At 39.8% G+C, this 15,467-nt stretch overlaps 1 protein-coding gene across 3 annotated transcripts in view; it reads left to right on the top strand.

Annotated features, from left to right (window-relative positions):
- Window positions 1–15,467, top strand: part of arnt2 (aryl-hydrocarbon receptor nuclear translocator 2) — a 149,872-nt gene that overhangs the window by 68,568 nt on the left and 65,837 nt on the right. For all 3 annotated transcript variants that reach the window (XM_033621951.2, XM_033621959.2, XM_033621943.2), the window contains one exon: window positions 3,982–4,067. In XM_033621951.2, coding sequence (XP_033477842.1) covers window positions 3,982–4,067 — 86 coding nt within the window. The remainder of the gene's footprint in view (window positions 1–3,981; window positions 4,068–15,467) is intronic.

Below are 15,467 nucleotides of genomic sequence, written 5' to 3'. Positions count from 1 at the left end.
TTTTTTTTCATTACCAAAGAAAAACAAAATCAGGCTTTAAAAGGCAATTGAAATGTCACCTGACAGCCCAGAGGTAGAAAAGCCACATGTCAAAGACACACATAAGGAGTGCATATGGGCATACATGTACACACATATACACACTCACAGATAATGTTGATGAATTAGATTATTATTCTTGTTTTATTTTATTTTTACCTTATTTCACTCTATTGTTATCATATCTCTAATTATTGCTGCTATTGTTGTTGTTATTATTATTATAATTGGAAGTTTTGGGTTTTTTTTTTTCTTTTTGTTTTGTTTCGTCTTTCATTCTATGTGATTTTATGTGTGGACCCCAGGAAGATTAGCGGCTGCTGTGCAGCTGCTAATGGGGATCCAAATAAAATAAACAAAAAAAAAAAGTAACTGTAATATTTTACAGTAAATTACATTAGTACTGACTCACAGGCTTTTACTGTGATACTTAACTGTATTCAGATTTTTTTTGTGTGTGAAATTCATGTAGGTAAATATAGTAACTTTACAGGAACATACTGTTATATCACAGTAATGTAATGGGCTGTAACTGAGGTTACAGTTAAAATAGTAACTTTATAGGAACATACTGCTAAATCACAGGCATAACAGGCATGCAGGCATAACTCCCACAGTATACAGCTGCCATTTCACAACAAATTACTGTAAAAATGATACAGTAAGTTAGTGTGAATGTCATGCAACTAGCATTCTTGGAACCCATCGGCTGTATTCGGCGTCTGACTTCCGGCAGACGGCGATACAGCCTCTGGGGGCAGACCCCCGATTTTTTGGCATTCCGGTTTGATTTGGGCGGAGGAGGCGAATTTCCGTTTCTGACTTCCGTTTATATATAAGTTAATATGCTGAACCGTTGCAATGGATTCAGAGTTTGCAGTGACGCCAATTATGTTCCGCCTCGTTAGTTCACCGCACGGAGCGTTTAACCTGGCAACAACTGCAGCCAGCTCAAACGTGATTGATCAATATTACGTGGACTACAAACAGCCTAGCACCGGAAACCAGGGCTCCTCCGCTCTTCTTCCGGAGGCAAGATCTTCGGGGTTTGCCTACAGACTCTACATTCAATGAATGTAGAGCCTGTATATAGAGACTATGCAACTAGTAACCAGTAATTTACTGTAAATGCACAGTCAAATAATTTATAGTGTAGCTAATACACTGACTTTGGTCAAGTCCAAACTATCTGTTTGATTACACAAGGGGAAATTTAAATTATCATCTGTTATATACAAAGACAATGAAATTAATACAGTAAACCACAAAACACTGAATAAGTCAGTTTGTAAAGTGGATTCATCTCATGTCAGATCACTTTACATATAAAGAGGATAAAAAAGAAGACTTACCCTTGGTCAACCACAGTAATCATCAGACCATCAACCTTAACAAAATTTCAGTTTTCATCCAGACTAGGAGCTTTACAGTATTAAGAATATCCAGCAAAATGTTATACATACATACATACATACACATGAGCACATAGAAGTTAAGAGAGTGACAAAGTCTTATTATGCTGTGCTGCTAGACTGTGGAAAAAGAAATGTGTAAAATTCATCACTTGATATAATTATTTTGAACTGGCCATTGTTCAGTTCTCCACACCAGACGGGTGTACCTCACAGTCAGTACGTTTATATGCACACAGTAGTCAAGCTAAGCTCATAGCTCGGCTAATCAGTCAAGTTGGACTTCTCGTCTTGTGTGAGTATACATGCAGAAGAGAAAATACAATCTCTGACCAAGTACGTCTGACTCTGCCTGGATAGGTGGCGCTGTGTCCTTTTTAACATAGTGCGTATTGATCTAGTTCCGGTTGACCCCAAAGAGGAAGCAAACGACGAATGAGCATGAATGTTGTTTCCTCATCCGTCTAGAAGCGCATCTTCTGCTTCTCTTTGGCCATGGTGTCTGTTTGTTTTTCCAGGAGTTACTGCACTGCTGTATACTGAACTGCTACGTCATCTCCTTCTTCTTCCGAAAGCCTGCAAAAGAAAAAGTGGTGCATGCACAAAACGCTGAATCCGACTCTAGTCGGACTAAGTGGATACATGCAGTAATAGTTCGATTTTCAATCAAATTATCTAGCTGTGTGTTGTCTTGGCGACTTGTTTTAGTCGAGCTATGGATAGTCTAATTTTGGTCGGACTAAGCTGTTTACATGCATTTAAAAGTCAAGTTTCAATCGGACTAAGCCAATAATTTGATTTTCTCAAGCTGCGTGTAAATGTACTGAGTGAGATTAGTGTTTGAGTGAGGTATGTTGAGTCTAAAGGCAGAGTTTTCTGTCCCACAAAGGCGGCTGTCTTTTCACCTGGCAAGATTGCCATGGTAATTTATACTGCATAGCTTATCTGGTCAGGACCAGTTTTTGTTCTGTGTTCTTTCACTAGTCATCTCATTTGGAAATAACATTACTCTCTAGTCAATAGTCAATCTATGAGCGATACAGATTCTCAGCTGAGGGAATACATTTTAAAAGCACTTTATTCAACACGTTGAGCCTTAACTTAACATTAGTAATGCCACCTAACAAGCTGTGCAATAGCAGTGGTGATATATGTGTCATGTTGCATGGTTTGTTTGTTTGTTTGTTTGTTTGTTTTTGCCATGGCAACCTGTGACGCAGTGTTTATTTTATCACTAAGGTTGTTGTTGCTCTCAATGAACTAATGTACTGAATATGTTTGTAGTGTTTACTGGTCCATTTATGCATGCTGGCTCTAAAGTACAATCACAGGTAGCATACATTAACAGCTCACTATTCTGTTTACCAGATGAAATTTACTTACAGTGCTGATATATTACAGCAAATAGAAAACTGATTAGACAAATTATTAGTGTGTTTATCACAGATAATATTCAATCAATAAAATTAATTTCATTCTGATTTGTCGAAAAACTTGACTGATTTCCACATCTCCTCCATTATGGGACAGTGTCAGCATATACTTAGATCTTGAGTAAACCTTTAAATCTGTTCCATCAAGTTTAAAGAATGTGTAGCTGTCTGGTTAGAAATACACAGAGTGGTCAAATAGTTTTATTAACTTTTGAATTTACACAAGTAGTCATTTTCTGCCAGCATTCCTCTCTTTCCTTTCCAACAGTGTTGCTTTTGGTTGTAATTTCTTTTCATATTCTTCAGAGGCAGGAGCAGGCAGCAGGCAGTCGATCATTTTTAAGAGTCAAATGAGGTGCTAAACACGTCATCAATGTGCAGAGAAGAAGACAGCCTGAGTTACCTGTTATCTCTGACTGAGGCTTGATGGTTTGTCGAGCCAGCTCAGACAAATAGAGCCTGACTCTTTTGGACTGTCTTCTTGGTACAACCCTCAGATTCTGATATGCTCAGGTTATATGGTTTGAATATATACATAACAAATCCGGTAATTGGCAGTAATATTCAATTTAACAGAGACTTCTGAAACAAACCACAGCCACTTCCTGTTTGACCAAATACAGATATTTTACCCCTTTTTCATTTCAAAGTCATCAATTACTGTTGCCTAGTCAGTGATTTCAGCATCAGACACCGACGGCAAAAGCTACCCTTTGCAGCGGTATGATAAAATGCCTGGCAGTGTCATTTCATAATGCAGCTGGACGAAACCTTTCTCGGTGTTATAATATGCGATATGTGACTACTTGGGTTAAAAGCATGTTGAATATGACAAATACAGATAGTGGCTTTGCATTACACCCTTTTTGTGCAGTGGGTAAACGTTCTTGTATTGTAAAAGCAGATACTTGGAACAAAGAGTCTGCAGTCTTCAGTATTAAATGTCTGAGAGATCCTGCTCTGTTGTCTCTGAGTCCTTTCACAGCTGAGTGTCTAACATGCTGCTGTGTGTGTGTGTGTGTGTGTGTGTGTGTGTGTGTGTGTGTGTGTCTGTGTGTGTGTGTGTGTGTGTGTGTCTGTGTGTCTGTGATGGACAGGAATGGCCTTGGACCCTCAAAAGAAGGAGAGGCTCAGTACTCTGTGGTGCATTGCACAGGCTACATCAAAGCCTGGCCCCCTGCAGGTAAACTAACACATACACTATCCTGAACTGGGTGCTCTTGTCTCTATCCCTGCTTAACCCAAACTTCACCTCACTACACGAGTCCCTGGCCAGAATATGTGTAGCCTGGCCTAACTTAAAGCAGCTGTGGGCTCTGCACAGCTCTGGATCAGGAGCTAGATTCAAGCGCAGATCCACAAACAGCCTGTGTGGTTCTTGTATCCCATCCAGAGTGTGTAAGTGGAACATCAGGATTCAGAGCAGCTTCTGTGAAAGTCTGTGTTTTCTTGTGTGGTAAGATTATGGTCTATCCCACAAGCCTGTGCTCACATACAGTGCAAAGGAAAGATGTTTTGGGGGGCTTTTTGCCTTTTTATTGGATAGTTCAGCCAGAGATGGACAGGAAATGAGGGAGAGAAAGACCAGGTGAGCTAATGTCTCACAAAGCAAACATTTAGTAACTTTGTCTGAAAATGGCTACTGGAGAGTTTTTGCCGTCTGTCTTGTAGATGATGCATATTCCAGCTGATAGTACAGATATTTGCTGTATCAACAATCTTGTATGTGGAGTGTGTCCCACCTACCAGGGGCCTTCTGGGAAAAAAATCTGTCCACAAGACTTTTGTATTACAAAATATCTCCATCCACACTTGAATGCAAAAACAACCCCTGACACTCTGGGTGTTAGCTGTCTTTAGCAGTCTCTCCTCCTCACAAAGGCAGTAAAGTATACAGGCTAATCCAAAACAGCTACTGGAGATCTTATCAGCATTGATTCCCCTTTGATATAATGACGAAGGAGCTCACTCAAAGATACAAGTGATGCTTTGGCTATGCAAAAGCTTCTTCCACTCCTCAGTCAACAACAATCCCACTCTGGAAAGTGTTCCACCATCTGCTGTCTGACCAGGCCTGATCCAAAACTGACGTGTTGGACTACTTTAAACCACAGACACTGAGGTGGAGCAAATAACATAGGGCGCAGCAGAAACCTCTGTTCATCTGTGAAGTGTTGCAGAAATTTTAAGTTTAAGTGTAAAGTAACCACTAGGCCAAGCAGTACAAAAAAAAAGCATAAACAAAGCAGTAGTAAGCCATTGTTGTTATTGTTTGTGGAGCATGGTCATCACATAAAGCACTAATGGGCATGTGCAAATTGAGGTCATTATTTCCCAAACACACATTTCCACACAAATAAAAAGTAACCGAAAAAACGCAAATTTTTATAAAAAATCTCCATTAGAGTGACTTAAAGGCGCTGTATGTAAGAATGTGGCCAAAACGGTTACTACTGTGTCCGCCCCCCCTCCCCTATAGATTCGAGGTTGCTGGACAGCGGCACGCTGGAGACTGATTTGTTTGCCCACGGGCGGCTGCCGTGGCAGGGCCATGTCACCGCATCCATGATCTTCGGTTTTCCAGCGGACCGTTCGAGCAAGTCCAGCTTCTCTGCTGCTAACGCTGCTGCCGGGATACAGCGGAGGAGCCGGCTGCTAATGTTATGTACTGGGACACTGCTAATGCTGCTTGCCGTGCTGCTGTAGCTCAGTCGTAACTGTAACTGATGCTGAGACTCTACTTTGACTGCGTGACTGGTAGATGGCATTGGGTGGCGCAACAGGCGAAAACACAAATTCAAAACATAAACATGATTTGCGGACCGTAAAGTATTTTTTTATATACGAATATTCTGGCCGTATGATTGTTGTCGGTGAGATCAGTATGTTATATGAACATTATTCCTTAGTCTCTGTGACATATTAGGAGGATTTTATGACTATTTGCTTTAGATTTCTTACATACAGCTCCTTTAAGACTCTGCATGTGGATGAGAGACCAAAATGTAGAGGAAAATATCTGTTAACAAAAATATCAGACAGGGCTTAACTATCACCTCATGTTGTAAAATGCACCTGCAGGGCAACATTCCTCATATTTGTTAGGGAGTGAAACGGGAGTGGAAATTGCGGGTCTTCTTGCCTTACACAATGTGATCCCATCCACACCCTGAAGATACTAAAAAATCTATTTCTGGAGTATGAAACAGTCACCCTCAGCAGGTTTGAAACTTTGCTTTTAAAGGTTTAGAGTTTGCTCCTGACTGAGGAAAATCAGCTTTGGTCAGCCAGAATAAACATTTGTTACAATGCAATACTGACACTGTGATTAAAGAAAAACATCTGAAGACATTTCTCAAAGCTCTCCTGTACTCAGTCCAACCATTTTACTGACCTGTCTTACTGACCTGCAGACAGAAATCCAAACCTAAAAACTCACCTCACCCATTGCCCTAAACAAAAAACTATATCTATTTTCTTACCACTTCACTACATATTTACAACATACTTTCCTTACTATGTTGGGGTTAAGAGAAGAGTACGTGAATGCATTTAGACATAATTTTTCCCTTTTTTTTTTCATTTATCTAAATCAAACAAAATCAGGTTCTTTGGAACCTCCTCAAAGACTTCCATTTAAAGCACCAAGTCTGGTGATATTGCAAATTTCACTTTTTGTCAGAAAATGCCATGAAATGATTCAAACTAGAGGTGCCTTGATCAAACTAAGTATTGTATATGCACTTAAGTCAGATATATCTTATTTCTCTGTGCCAGAGAGCTCCATTATTGTCCAAAAACTAGGGATGCTGGATGACATAAGTTATGTCATCCAGCAGAGTTTTGTCTGGCTCTTGGGCTGTTGCTTGAAGTACAGGCTGCACTGACAGCATTTTTGTGTTGCCCGCCACCCATGCGGCAGCTTGCACTCAAAGAGTATAGAGGAAGATCAAGAGACAATCCTGCCCCTCTCTCTCTCAGACTTGGACCGAAACTCAATCAAACGGTAAAACTAGGACTATATATCAGGGTTATGTTACTGCACTGCCTATTTCTCTCCTATAATGTTTTTACAAACATATTTTAGTGCCTTGTGTAACTGTAATAACAAGACTTTGTGAACAGGAAGTGGGCACCATACCCAGCTGCATAATTCTTCCCTTCAAATGTTTTCAGAAACAGTTATAACTCACTATTTATCTGTGATACGAGATTATTTCTTGCTCATTGTTTTGACCAGATGTGTTCGCATTACATTACCCACAAAAGAGTTTATTGGGTTGGTGTGGCGCAGGGCATTCTGGTAATTGTAGGTTTTCTCCCTCTTGTGCAAAAATGTTGTTTATCTTTGTTTCTCTGGTTCTGTAGCACCAATTTCAAAAGTATTTATGTCTTTTTACTGCATACATATCTTACTTTTGTTAATAGGCCGTCTTTCCAGCAGTGAAACACTTCTTTAATATAACCTCTCACATGAAATGCGTAAAAAAAAATTACAAAGCCTCAAAAGTCTTTTTTACTATATGTACATACATAACATCATTTCCTCTCTATCTATTTTATATTGCTGTAAAAACATCAACAAATTCCTCTTTCAAAATACTGTATTAAACTTCTCACCAAAAATTTCATCTTATAACATTTCAATTTTATTTATAAAGCCCAGTATCACAAATCACAATTTGCCTCACAGGGCTTTACAGCATACGACATCCCTCTGTCCTTTGGACCCTCACAGCGGATAAGGAAAAACTCCCCAAAAAAAACCCTTTAACGGGGGAAAAAAACGGTAGAAACCTCAGGAAGAGCAACTGAGGAGGGATCCCTCTTCCAGGACGGACAGACGTGCAATAGATGTCGTACAGAACAGATCAACATAATAAATTAACAGTAATCCGTATGACACAATGAGACAGAAAGAGAGAGAGGGACAGAGAAAGAGAGAGATGCAGGACAGACGGTAATGACAGTAGTTTACAACAACATTAATGAAAGTAATAATATTATAATTAATAATAATATATTAATATCTGATAGTATACATGTGTGACAATAATCATATGTGTATAATAACAGTAGAAGTATGACTAATGATAACAGCAGCAGCAGGAGGCATCTGACAGGACCATGGCAGCAGCACAACCACACACGTCACACTATCCAGGCACCGCTGCAATACGAGTTAACCTGAGAGACAGTGGAGCACAAAGGCTCCGAGGAGGAAGCCAAGTTAATGACATCCAGAATGCATCCAGAATGGTTAGCAAGATGCAGTAATAGGACACAAGAGAGAGAGAGAGAGAGAGAGAGAGAGAAGGTGCCTGGTGTATTATAGGGGGTCCTCCGGCAGACTAGGCCGAAGTCAGCCAAACTAGGGGCTGGTACAAGGCAAGCCTGAGCCAGCCCTAACTATAAGCTTTATCAAAGAGGAAAGTCTTAAGTCTAGTCTTAAATGTGGAGACGGTGTCTGCCTCCCGGACCGCAACAGGAAGATGATTCCACAGGAGAGGAGCCTGATAGCTGAATGCTCTGGCTCCTGATCTACTTTTGGAGACTTTAGGGACCACGAGTAACCCTGCATTCTCCGAGTGCAGAGTTCTGGTGGGATAATAGGGCACTATGAGCTCTCTAAGATATGACGGAGCTTGACCATTTAGAGCTTTATAAGTTAACAGTAGGATTTTAAATTCAATTCTGAATTTTACAGGGAGCCAGTGCAGAGAAGCTAAAACAGGAGAAATATGATCTCGTTTCTTAGTTCCTGTTCGTACGCATGCTGCTGCATTCTGAATTAGCTGGAGAGTTTTTAAGGACTTACTAGAGCTACCTGATAATAGAGAGTTACAGTAATCCAGCCTAGAGGTAACAAAAGCGTGGACCAATTTTTCTGCATCTTTTCGGGTCAGGATAGGCCTAATTTTCACAATATTACGCGGATGAAAAAACGCAGTCCATGAGGTTTGTTTTAAATGAGAATTAAAAGACAAATCTTGATCAAATGTTACTCCGAGGTTTCTTACGGTAGTGCTAGAGGCCAGAGCAATGCCATCTAGAGAAACTATGTCATCAGATAAAGAGTCTCTGAGTTGTTTGGGGCCAAGAACAATAACTTCAGTTTTGTCTGAATTTAACATCAGGAAATTGGTGCTCATCCAGGTTTTTATGTCTTTAAGGCAATTATGAAGTTTAGTTAATTGATTACTTTCTTCTGGCTTCATAGATAAATACAACTGTGTATCATCCGCATAACAATGGAAATTTACAGAGTGATTTCTAATGATGTTACCTAAAGGAAGCATATATAGAGTGAATAGGATTGGTCCGAGCACAGAACCTTGCAGAACTTCAAAACAAACTTTAGTACGTAAGGATGATTCATTATGAACGTGAACAAACTGAAAACAATCAGATAAATAAGATTTAAACCATCTTAGTCCAGAACCTTTTAGGCCAATTAAGTGATCCAGTCTCTGTAGCAGAATTTGATGGTCAATTGTGTCAAACGCCGCACTAAGATCTAATAAAACAAGTACAGAGACGAGTCCTTTGTCTGAAGCAATCAGAAAGTCATTTGTAATTTTAACTAGTGCTGTCTCAGTGCTATGATGCACTCTAAATCCTGACTGAAATTCCTCAAATAAATTATCATGGAGAAAATCACACAGCTGGTCTGCGACTACTTTCTCAAGGATCTTTGAAATAAAGGGAAGATTAGATATTGGTCTATAGTTGGCTAACACCTCTGGATCCAGGGTGGGCTTTTTTAGTAGAGGTTTAATTACAGCTACCTTAAAAGACTGTGGTACATAGCCTGTTAATAGGGATATATTGATCATATCTAATATATGAGTGTTAACTAAAGGTAAGACCTCCTTAAGTAGCCTAGTTGGGATGGGGTCTAAGAGACACGTTGATGATTTAGAAGAAGAAATCGCTGCAGTCAATTCTTGAAGAGAAATCGGGGGGAAGCAAGCAATATATGTTAGGTCTTACAGCTGTGTTTGAGGTTAGATAGGTACTATCTGAGGACAGGAGGTCATGAATTTTGCATCTAATAGTTAGAATTTTGTCATTAAAAAAGCTCATAAAATCATTACTGCTAAGGGCTAAAGGAATACAAGGCTCAGTAGAGTTTTGACTCTCAGTCAGCCTGGCTACAATGCTGAAAAGAAACCTGGGGTTATTCTTGTTTTCTTCCATTAATGCTGAGTAATAGTTTGCTCTGGCATTGCGGAGGCCCCTCTTATACGTTTTGAGACTGTCTGCCCAGATTATATGAGATTCTTCCAGGTTGGTTAATTGCCAGTTCCTTTCAAATTTTCACGATATTTGTTTTAACTTACGGGTTTGAGAGTTATACCAAGGAGTGAACTTTCTTTGCTTTGTTAACTTCTTTTTAAGAGGAGCTACAGAGTCGAGTGTTGTTCACAGTGAGCCTATGGGCTATCGACAATGATGATCAATTTGGGAGAGGTTAAAGTCGGCACAGGAAACCTCTGTTAACCTCTGAAACCTCTGAAGGACTTGGTATTGATTTTAACGACGGAGTAATCATTTCCTTAAATTTTGCGACAGCACTATCTGATAAACATCTAGTATAGTAACTGTTGCTGAGTGGCGTGTAATCGAGTAAAAAGAAATCAAAAGTAATCAAATAATGATCCAATAGTGAGGGATTCTGTGGAAAGACTGTTAGGTTATCAATTTCAATTCCATACGTCAGAACTAGATCGAGGGTATGGTTAAAACAGTGAGTGGGTTCATGTACACCCTGACTGAAGCCAATGGAGTCTAATAATGAGATAAACGCGGTAGCCAGGGAGTCATTATCAACGTCAACATGAATGTTAAAATCGCCTACAATAATAACTTTATCTGATTTAAGAACTAAACTGGATAAAAACTCTGAGAATTCAGACACAAATTCAGAATACGGGCCAGGAGCACGGTACACTATAACAAATAAAAGTGGCTGCAAGGTTTTCCAGGTCGGATGTAAAAGACTAAGAACGAGGCTTTCAAATGAATTATAATCTAGTTTAGGTTTAGGGCTGATTAACAGACTAGAGTTAAAAATGGCTGCAACTCCCCCTCCTCGGCCACTGCCTCGAGGAATGTGGGTATTATTATGACTGGGAGGAGTGGATTCATTTAGACTAACATATTCATCTGGACACAGCCAGGTTTCGATGAGACTGAGTAAATCAATATGATTATCTGAAATTAATTCGTTTACTCACACTGCTTTAGACAATAGAGACCTGATATTTAACAGTCCGCATTTAATTCTCCTGTTTTGTCTTTCTGTCACAGAAGAGGTTTTAATTTTTATGAGGTTGTTATGCACAACTCCTCTTTGTTTAATTTTGTATAAACCTATGAAAACTATGGGTGGGTAATTGCACTAGAAGCTCAGAGAAGCGTAAAGGACTGCGACTCTGAGTCCTGATCTCAACTCTGGGTTGTCAGGGATTTGAATTACCAGGTTCCTAGAAATGAGAGCAGCTCCATCCAAAGTGGGATGAATGCCATCTCTCCTAATAAGACCAGGTTTTCAAGTTTGCCAATTTTGCCAAAACAATAGGGTGCGTCCCCCGATGTGTTTATAGTGAGTTTACTGCGTCCTTTCATCCCAACAGCGTCCCGGGAAAGACCTCTTTTCGTCCCAGACACATTTTCTATTGTCTCTGGGATGATGGGACGCTGTGAGTCCCAAGCCCTGCTTTTTAGCCTGCCCAAAGTTGACATGACACAATGGAGAAACACCGGCCACTGCCATAGGTGAATGTCATCGTATTTGCTGATAGGCCGATGGCAGTCAACAAGGCGAATATCATCCGATCCCAGTGTGCAGCTGATAAATCCATGCCTTGCTACTACCAAATATTAAAACACATCAGTGAGCCACAATGTTAAACAGGGTTACTTGTTCCTTACTATGAACACACATTGTAGATTATTTTTGACTCAATCCCACATTGATCAATCCCACATCTCAATGACCAGCTGTTTGAGAGCATAATGTGGGCTTTATTAAAATTGAAACCATATATTTATGAGCCACTTTTAAATATTTACATCTCAGTAGGAGCTAATGAGCTCAGGGCAAAGAGTCCCAGACTGGGTAGGCTTATCAGAAAGTACTGGGAGGTGGACTAACACATTTTATTACATGGCTCTATTAAATGCTGTATTCTGATTGGTCAGTCGCGGCATTCAGCGGTCTGATATTACTGTGTAATGACCGCTGCTAGTAGCAACGGTCATTACACAGTTGCTATGTAGCCCAGCATTGCTAGGGACGCTGCCCTGCAACACTGCAGCTGTCAAACAACTTCCGAGGGAAAAAACAAACAGAAATGGCTGATTTTAACATTTCTTATAACTTATTTGGAGAGTAGCTACAAGGATTTTAAGGAATGGGATGCCGCTGAAGAAAAAGAAATGGAGAAGGAAAGAAAAAAATCAAATGAAAAACTGCACAAGGAACTGACACCTGAAGAGCTTCAGTGATAGAGGAGGAGAAAGATGAGATAAATACAAAAAAGACAACAAAATGGGCTACTGTACTAAACTGTACTGTACTACTACTACACACTCGGCAGTCATGCTTAATGACATTTGCGCGAATTTTATGCCTCGGTTCAGTCCACTAAGCCTGGGTGAGTACAAAACTTTCACCAAAAGTTGTCGAATCCGGTCGGTTTTAATGCACTTCGCGGAGGCAGACAACATTATTTATTTAACTGATAATTACCCGTGTAATAAGCGGGATAATGTATAATGAGCCGGTGAATACTGGGAAAATAATTCCCTTCAGGGGAATAAAACCATTCTCAAAACATTGGCATCGGCTATGCTTATGGCCTAGATAGATAGATAGATAGATAGATAGATTCAAGAGTATTACCTTGACCTGCTCTATGTGTAAAGTGCCCTGAGATAACTTTTGTTGTGATTTGGCACTATATAAATAAAATTGAATCTAAAAAATAGATAGATAATCAATGAAGTAACGTTGCTGTGCCTCGTGCGTAAATGGGCATTTACTTGGCGTATCTGGAGATTTAAATAATCAATGAAGTTACTGCTTCCCACTTTTTATTCCCCTGTACAGTGTTTCCCTGCAGAGCTATAGTGGAAGGACCATAACAAAGAATACAAAAGACTGTAACATTAAAAGATATCTGCCCGAGGTTATTAAATACCTGCAGCGAGCACCCCACTCCACCCCCCACCCCGCAGCAGAAACAATGAGCACGTTTCCCCATAAAGAGAGACGCTGTGCACATTTATGCACGAGGCACAGCAGCGTCCCTTTTATTATTAATATTATTATTATTTATTATTTATCTGTCTATTTATGCAGTAGGGGCACATAATATTGATTTAACAATAAAGGCCAAACACAAGTTAATTACTGGTTGTGGTCTTATTTCTACTCCAATTGCCAATTTGAAGAAGAAAATGGAAAAAGCACGTGGATTTCCATTATTTTTTTAGTCATCAGGCGAGACACACACACACTCATAAATTGCAGATGGATGACAAATAGACACAGGCTGCAGACAGATGTGTTGCACATTGAGCACCCATGCAGATGCTGCTGACTGAATTGTGAGAGGAGAGGAACGTAGACATGAAGTCTTTATCTCTTTACTGTGTGCTAAACTGCCATTGTTACCTATAAGGAATTTCAACAAGTTAATTGTCTGCTCTGCGGTTACTTCATATTAAACGGCATCCAGGACCATCTGGAAGTGATTACAGACTTATTATATGTTCCTATAGACTCTTCCCTCTGGCCTTAATGTTGGGCAGTAAATGGTCATCGGTAAAACTTGTGACTATGAGCTCCTGCCAGATCTAATCTACAACAACTGGGAATGGGCCTAGAAAATCCAATCCTGATGCTGCCAGAAAACTTAGATAATAGCATGCTATCTCAGTCTCTTTGCCTATGCATATTGCCTATGCATACATCAACTCCAAGGAATACTATGGGATCAGTCTGCATTGGCCATTATAAATACACACTGTAATAACAAGGGCACATTTCTTCATGATGTCATCAAAGATGTATCTATAGACTTTTATTTGTAAGTGAAACACAGCACCAACTAAATTATTTAAAATCTTAAGTTGTGCCTTCGTCCTGGTTCCAAATACTTTTATAGTACTCTACCTACTGGCCTTGTTGGTGCTCTTGTCTTATCACAGCGGTCTACATTCCACCACAGGTGAGTACAGAGGCTGCCCTGTCAGATCTCTGCAAAGACCTGAGCTGCTCACAGACGGGTAATCTTGATGCTGCATTTCAATCAGGCTCACCTTAAAAAGGTTACACCTGACTTCCATCAAAATACTGACAGTGCCACAAGGTAAATACGGACACTGGACCACTGTTGCAGATGCAGCCACTTCAAATTTCCCAGGCCCACTGTAACACTTTTATTTATTCAGTTACAAGGTCTCACCATGAGATGGCGCTTCCCTCACAGAAACACAAAAACTAACAAAGATTTTAATCTGCTCCACTGTCTCACATGCGATTACACTTTTATTGCACTACTTTTATTTTAAATCCTTTTGAGTTATTAAGTTACAGGAAACGTTTTCAACTTTGTGAAAGCTGCCTGTGACAAATTCTTAATTAACTAATTCAGAAACACATTTAACACTAGAACCACCAACATTCCAAAACCCCTTAGAACCACCATAGCGGGTCATTTTTACCCGCTCACTGCGCAGCTGTTTGCAGAGCTCCAGAATGAAGAGTAGCCAGTTCAAGTTGGCAAACATGCACCGCTCCACACCGACGCACCTCTGCCACCGTACAGTCGCAGATGTGTTGCAGTATGACACGATCCATCAGACACATGAATGCGCTCAAATTTATACATCCATCATCCATTTTTTCCAGTTCATAATTAGGCTAGTAATAGACATTTTATCACAAATTCCTCTTGCATCAGATCTTGTGAAATATAGACAGACAGTGACAGATCAATGAGGTGAAGCCGTGCTGCGTGCAGCAGGCAGAGCGTGTGCAGAGCGTTGTACAGTCCTAACGTCAAAATGATCATTAAAAAAGAAAAGATCTATGTAATCATTTCCAATATTCACAAGATGTTTTTATCCAACGAAAGATTCTGCTTCAGTCCATATTTGTTGGCGTGTAGTCTTTGAAAAACAACATTTTCACTGAGGTTAAAAAAAAATCCTTGTGTCTTTCACACGTTCTATAAACAGAGTGGGGTGGCGTAACAGCAATCTAATCATTTATACATATATACATATACAGTACAGGCCAAAAGTTTGGACACACCTTCTCATTCAATGCGTTTTCTTTATTTTCATGACTATTTACATTGTAGATTCTCACTGAAGGCATCAAAACTATGAATGAACACATGTGGAGTTATGTACTTAACAAAAAAAGGTGAAATAACTGAAAACATGTTTTATATTCTAGTTTCTTCAAAATAGCCACCCTTTGCTCTGATTACTGCTTTGCATACTCTTGGCATTCTCTCGATGAGCTTCAAGAGGTAGTCACCTGAAATGGTTTCCACTTCACAGG

This window comes from Epinephelus lanceolatus, chromosome 2, assembly GCF_041903045.1.
Source record: "Epinephelus lanceolatus isolate andai-2023 chromosome 2, ASM4190304v1, whole genome shotgun sequence".
NCBI lineage: Eukaryota > Metazoa > Chordata > Actinopteri > Perciformes > Serranidae > Epinephelus > Epinephelus lanceolatus.
The sequence above is the reverse complement of the archived record's forward strand: the minus strand, read 5'-3'. Positions and strand labels throughout refer to the sequence as shown.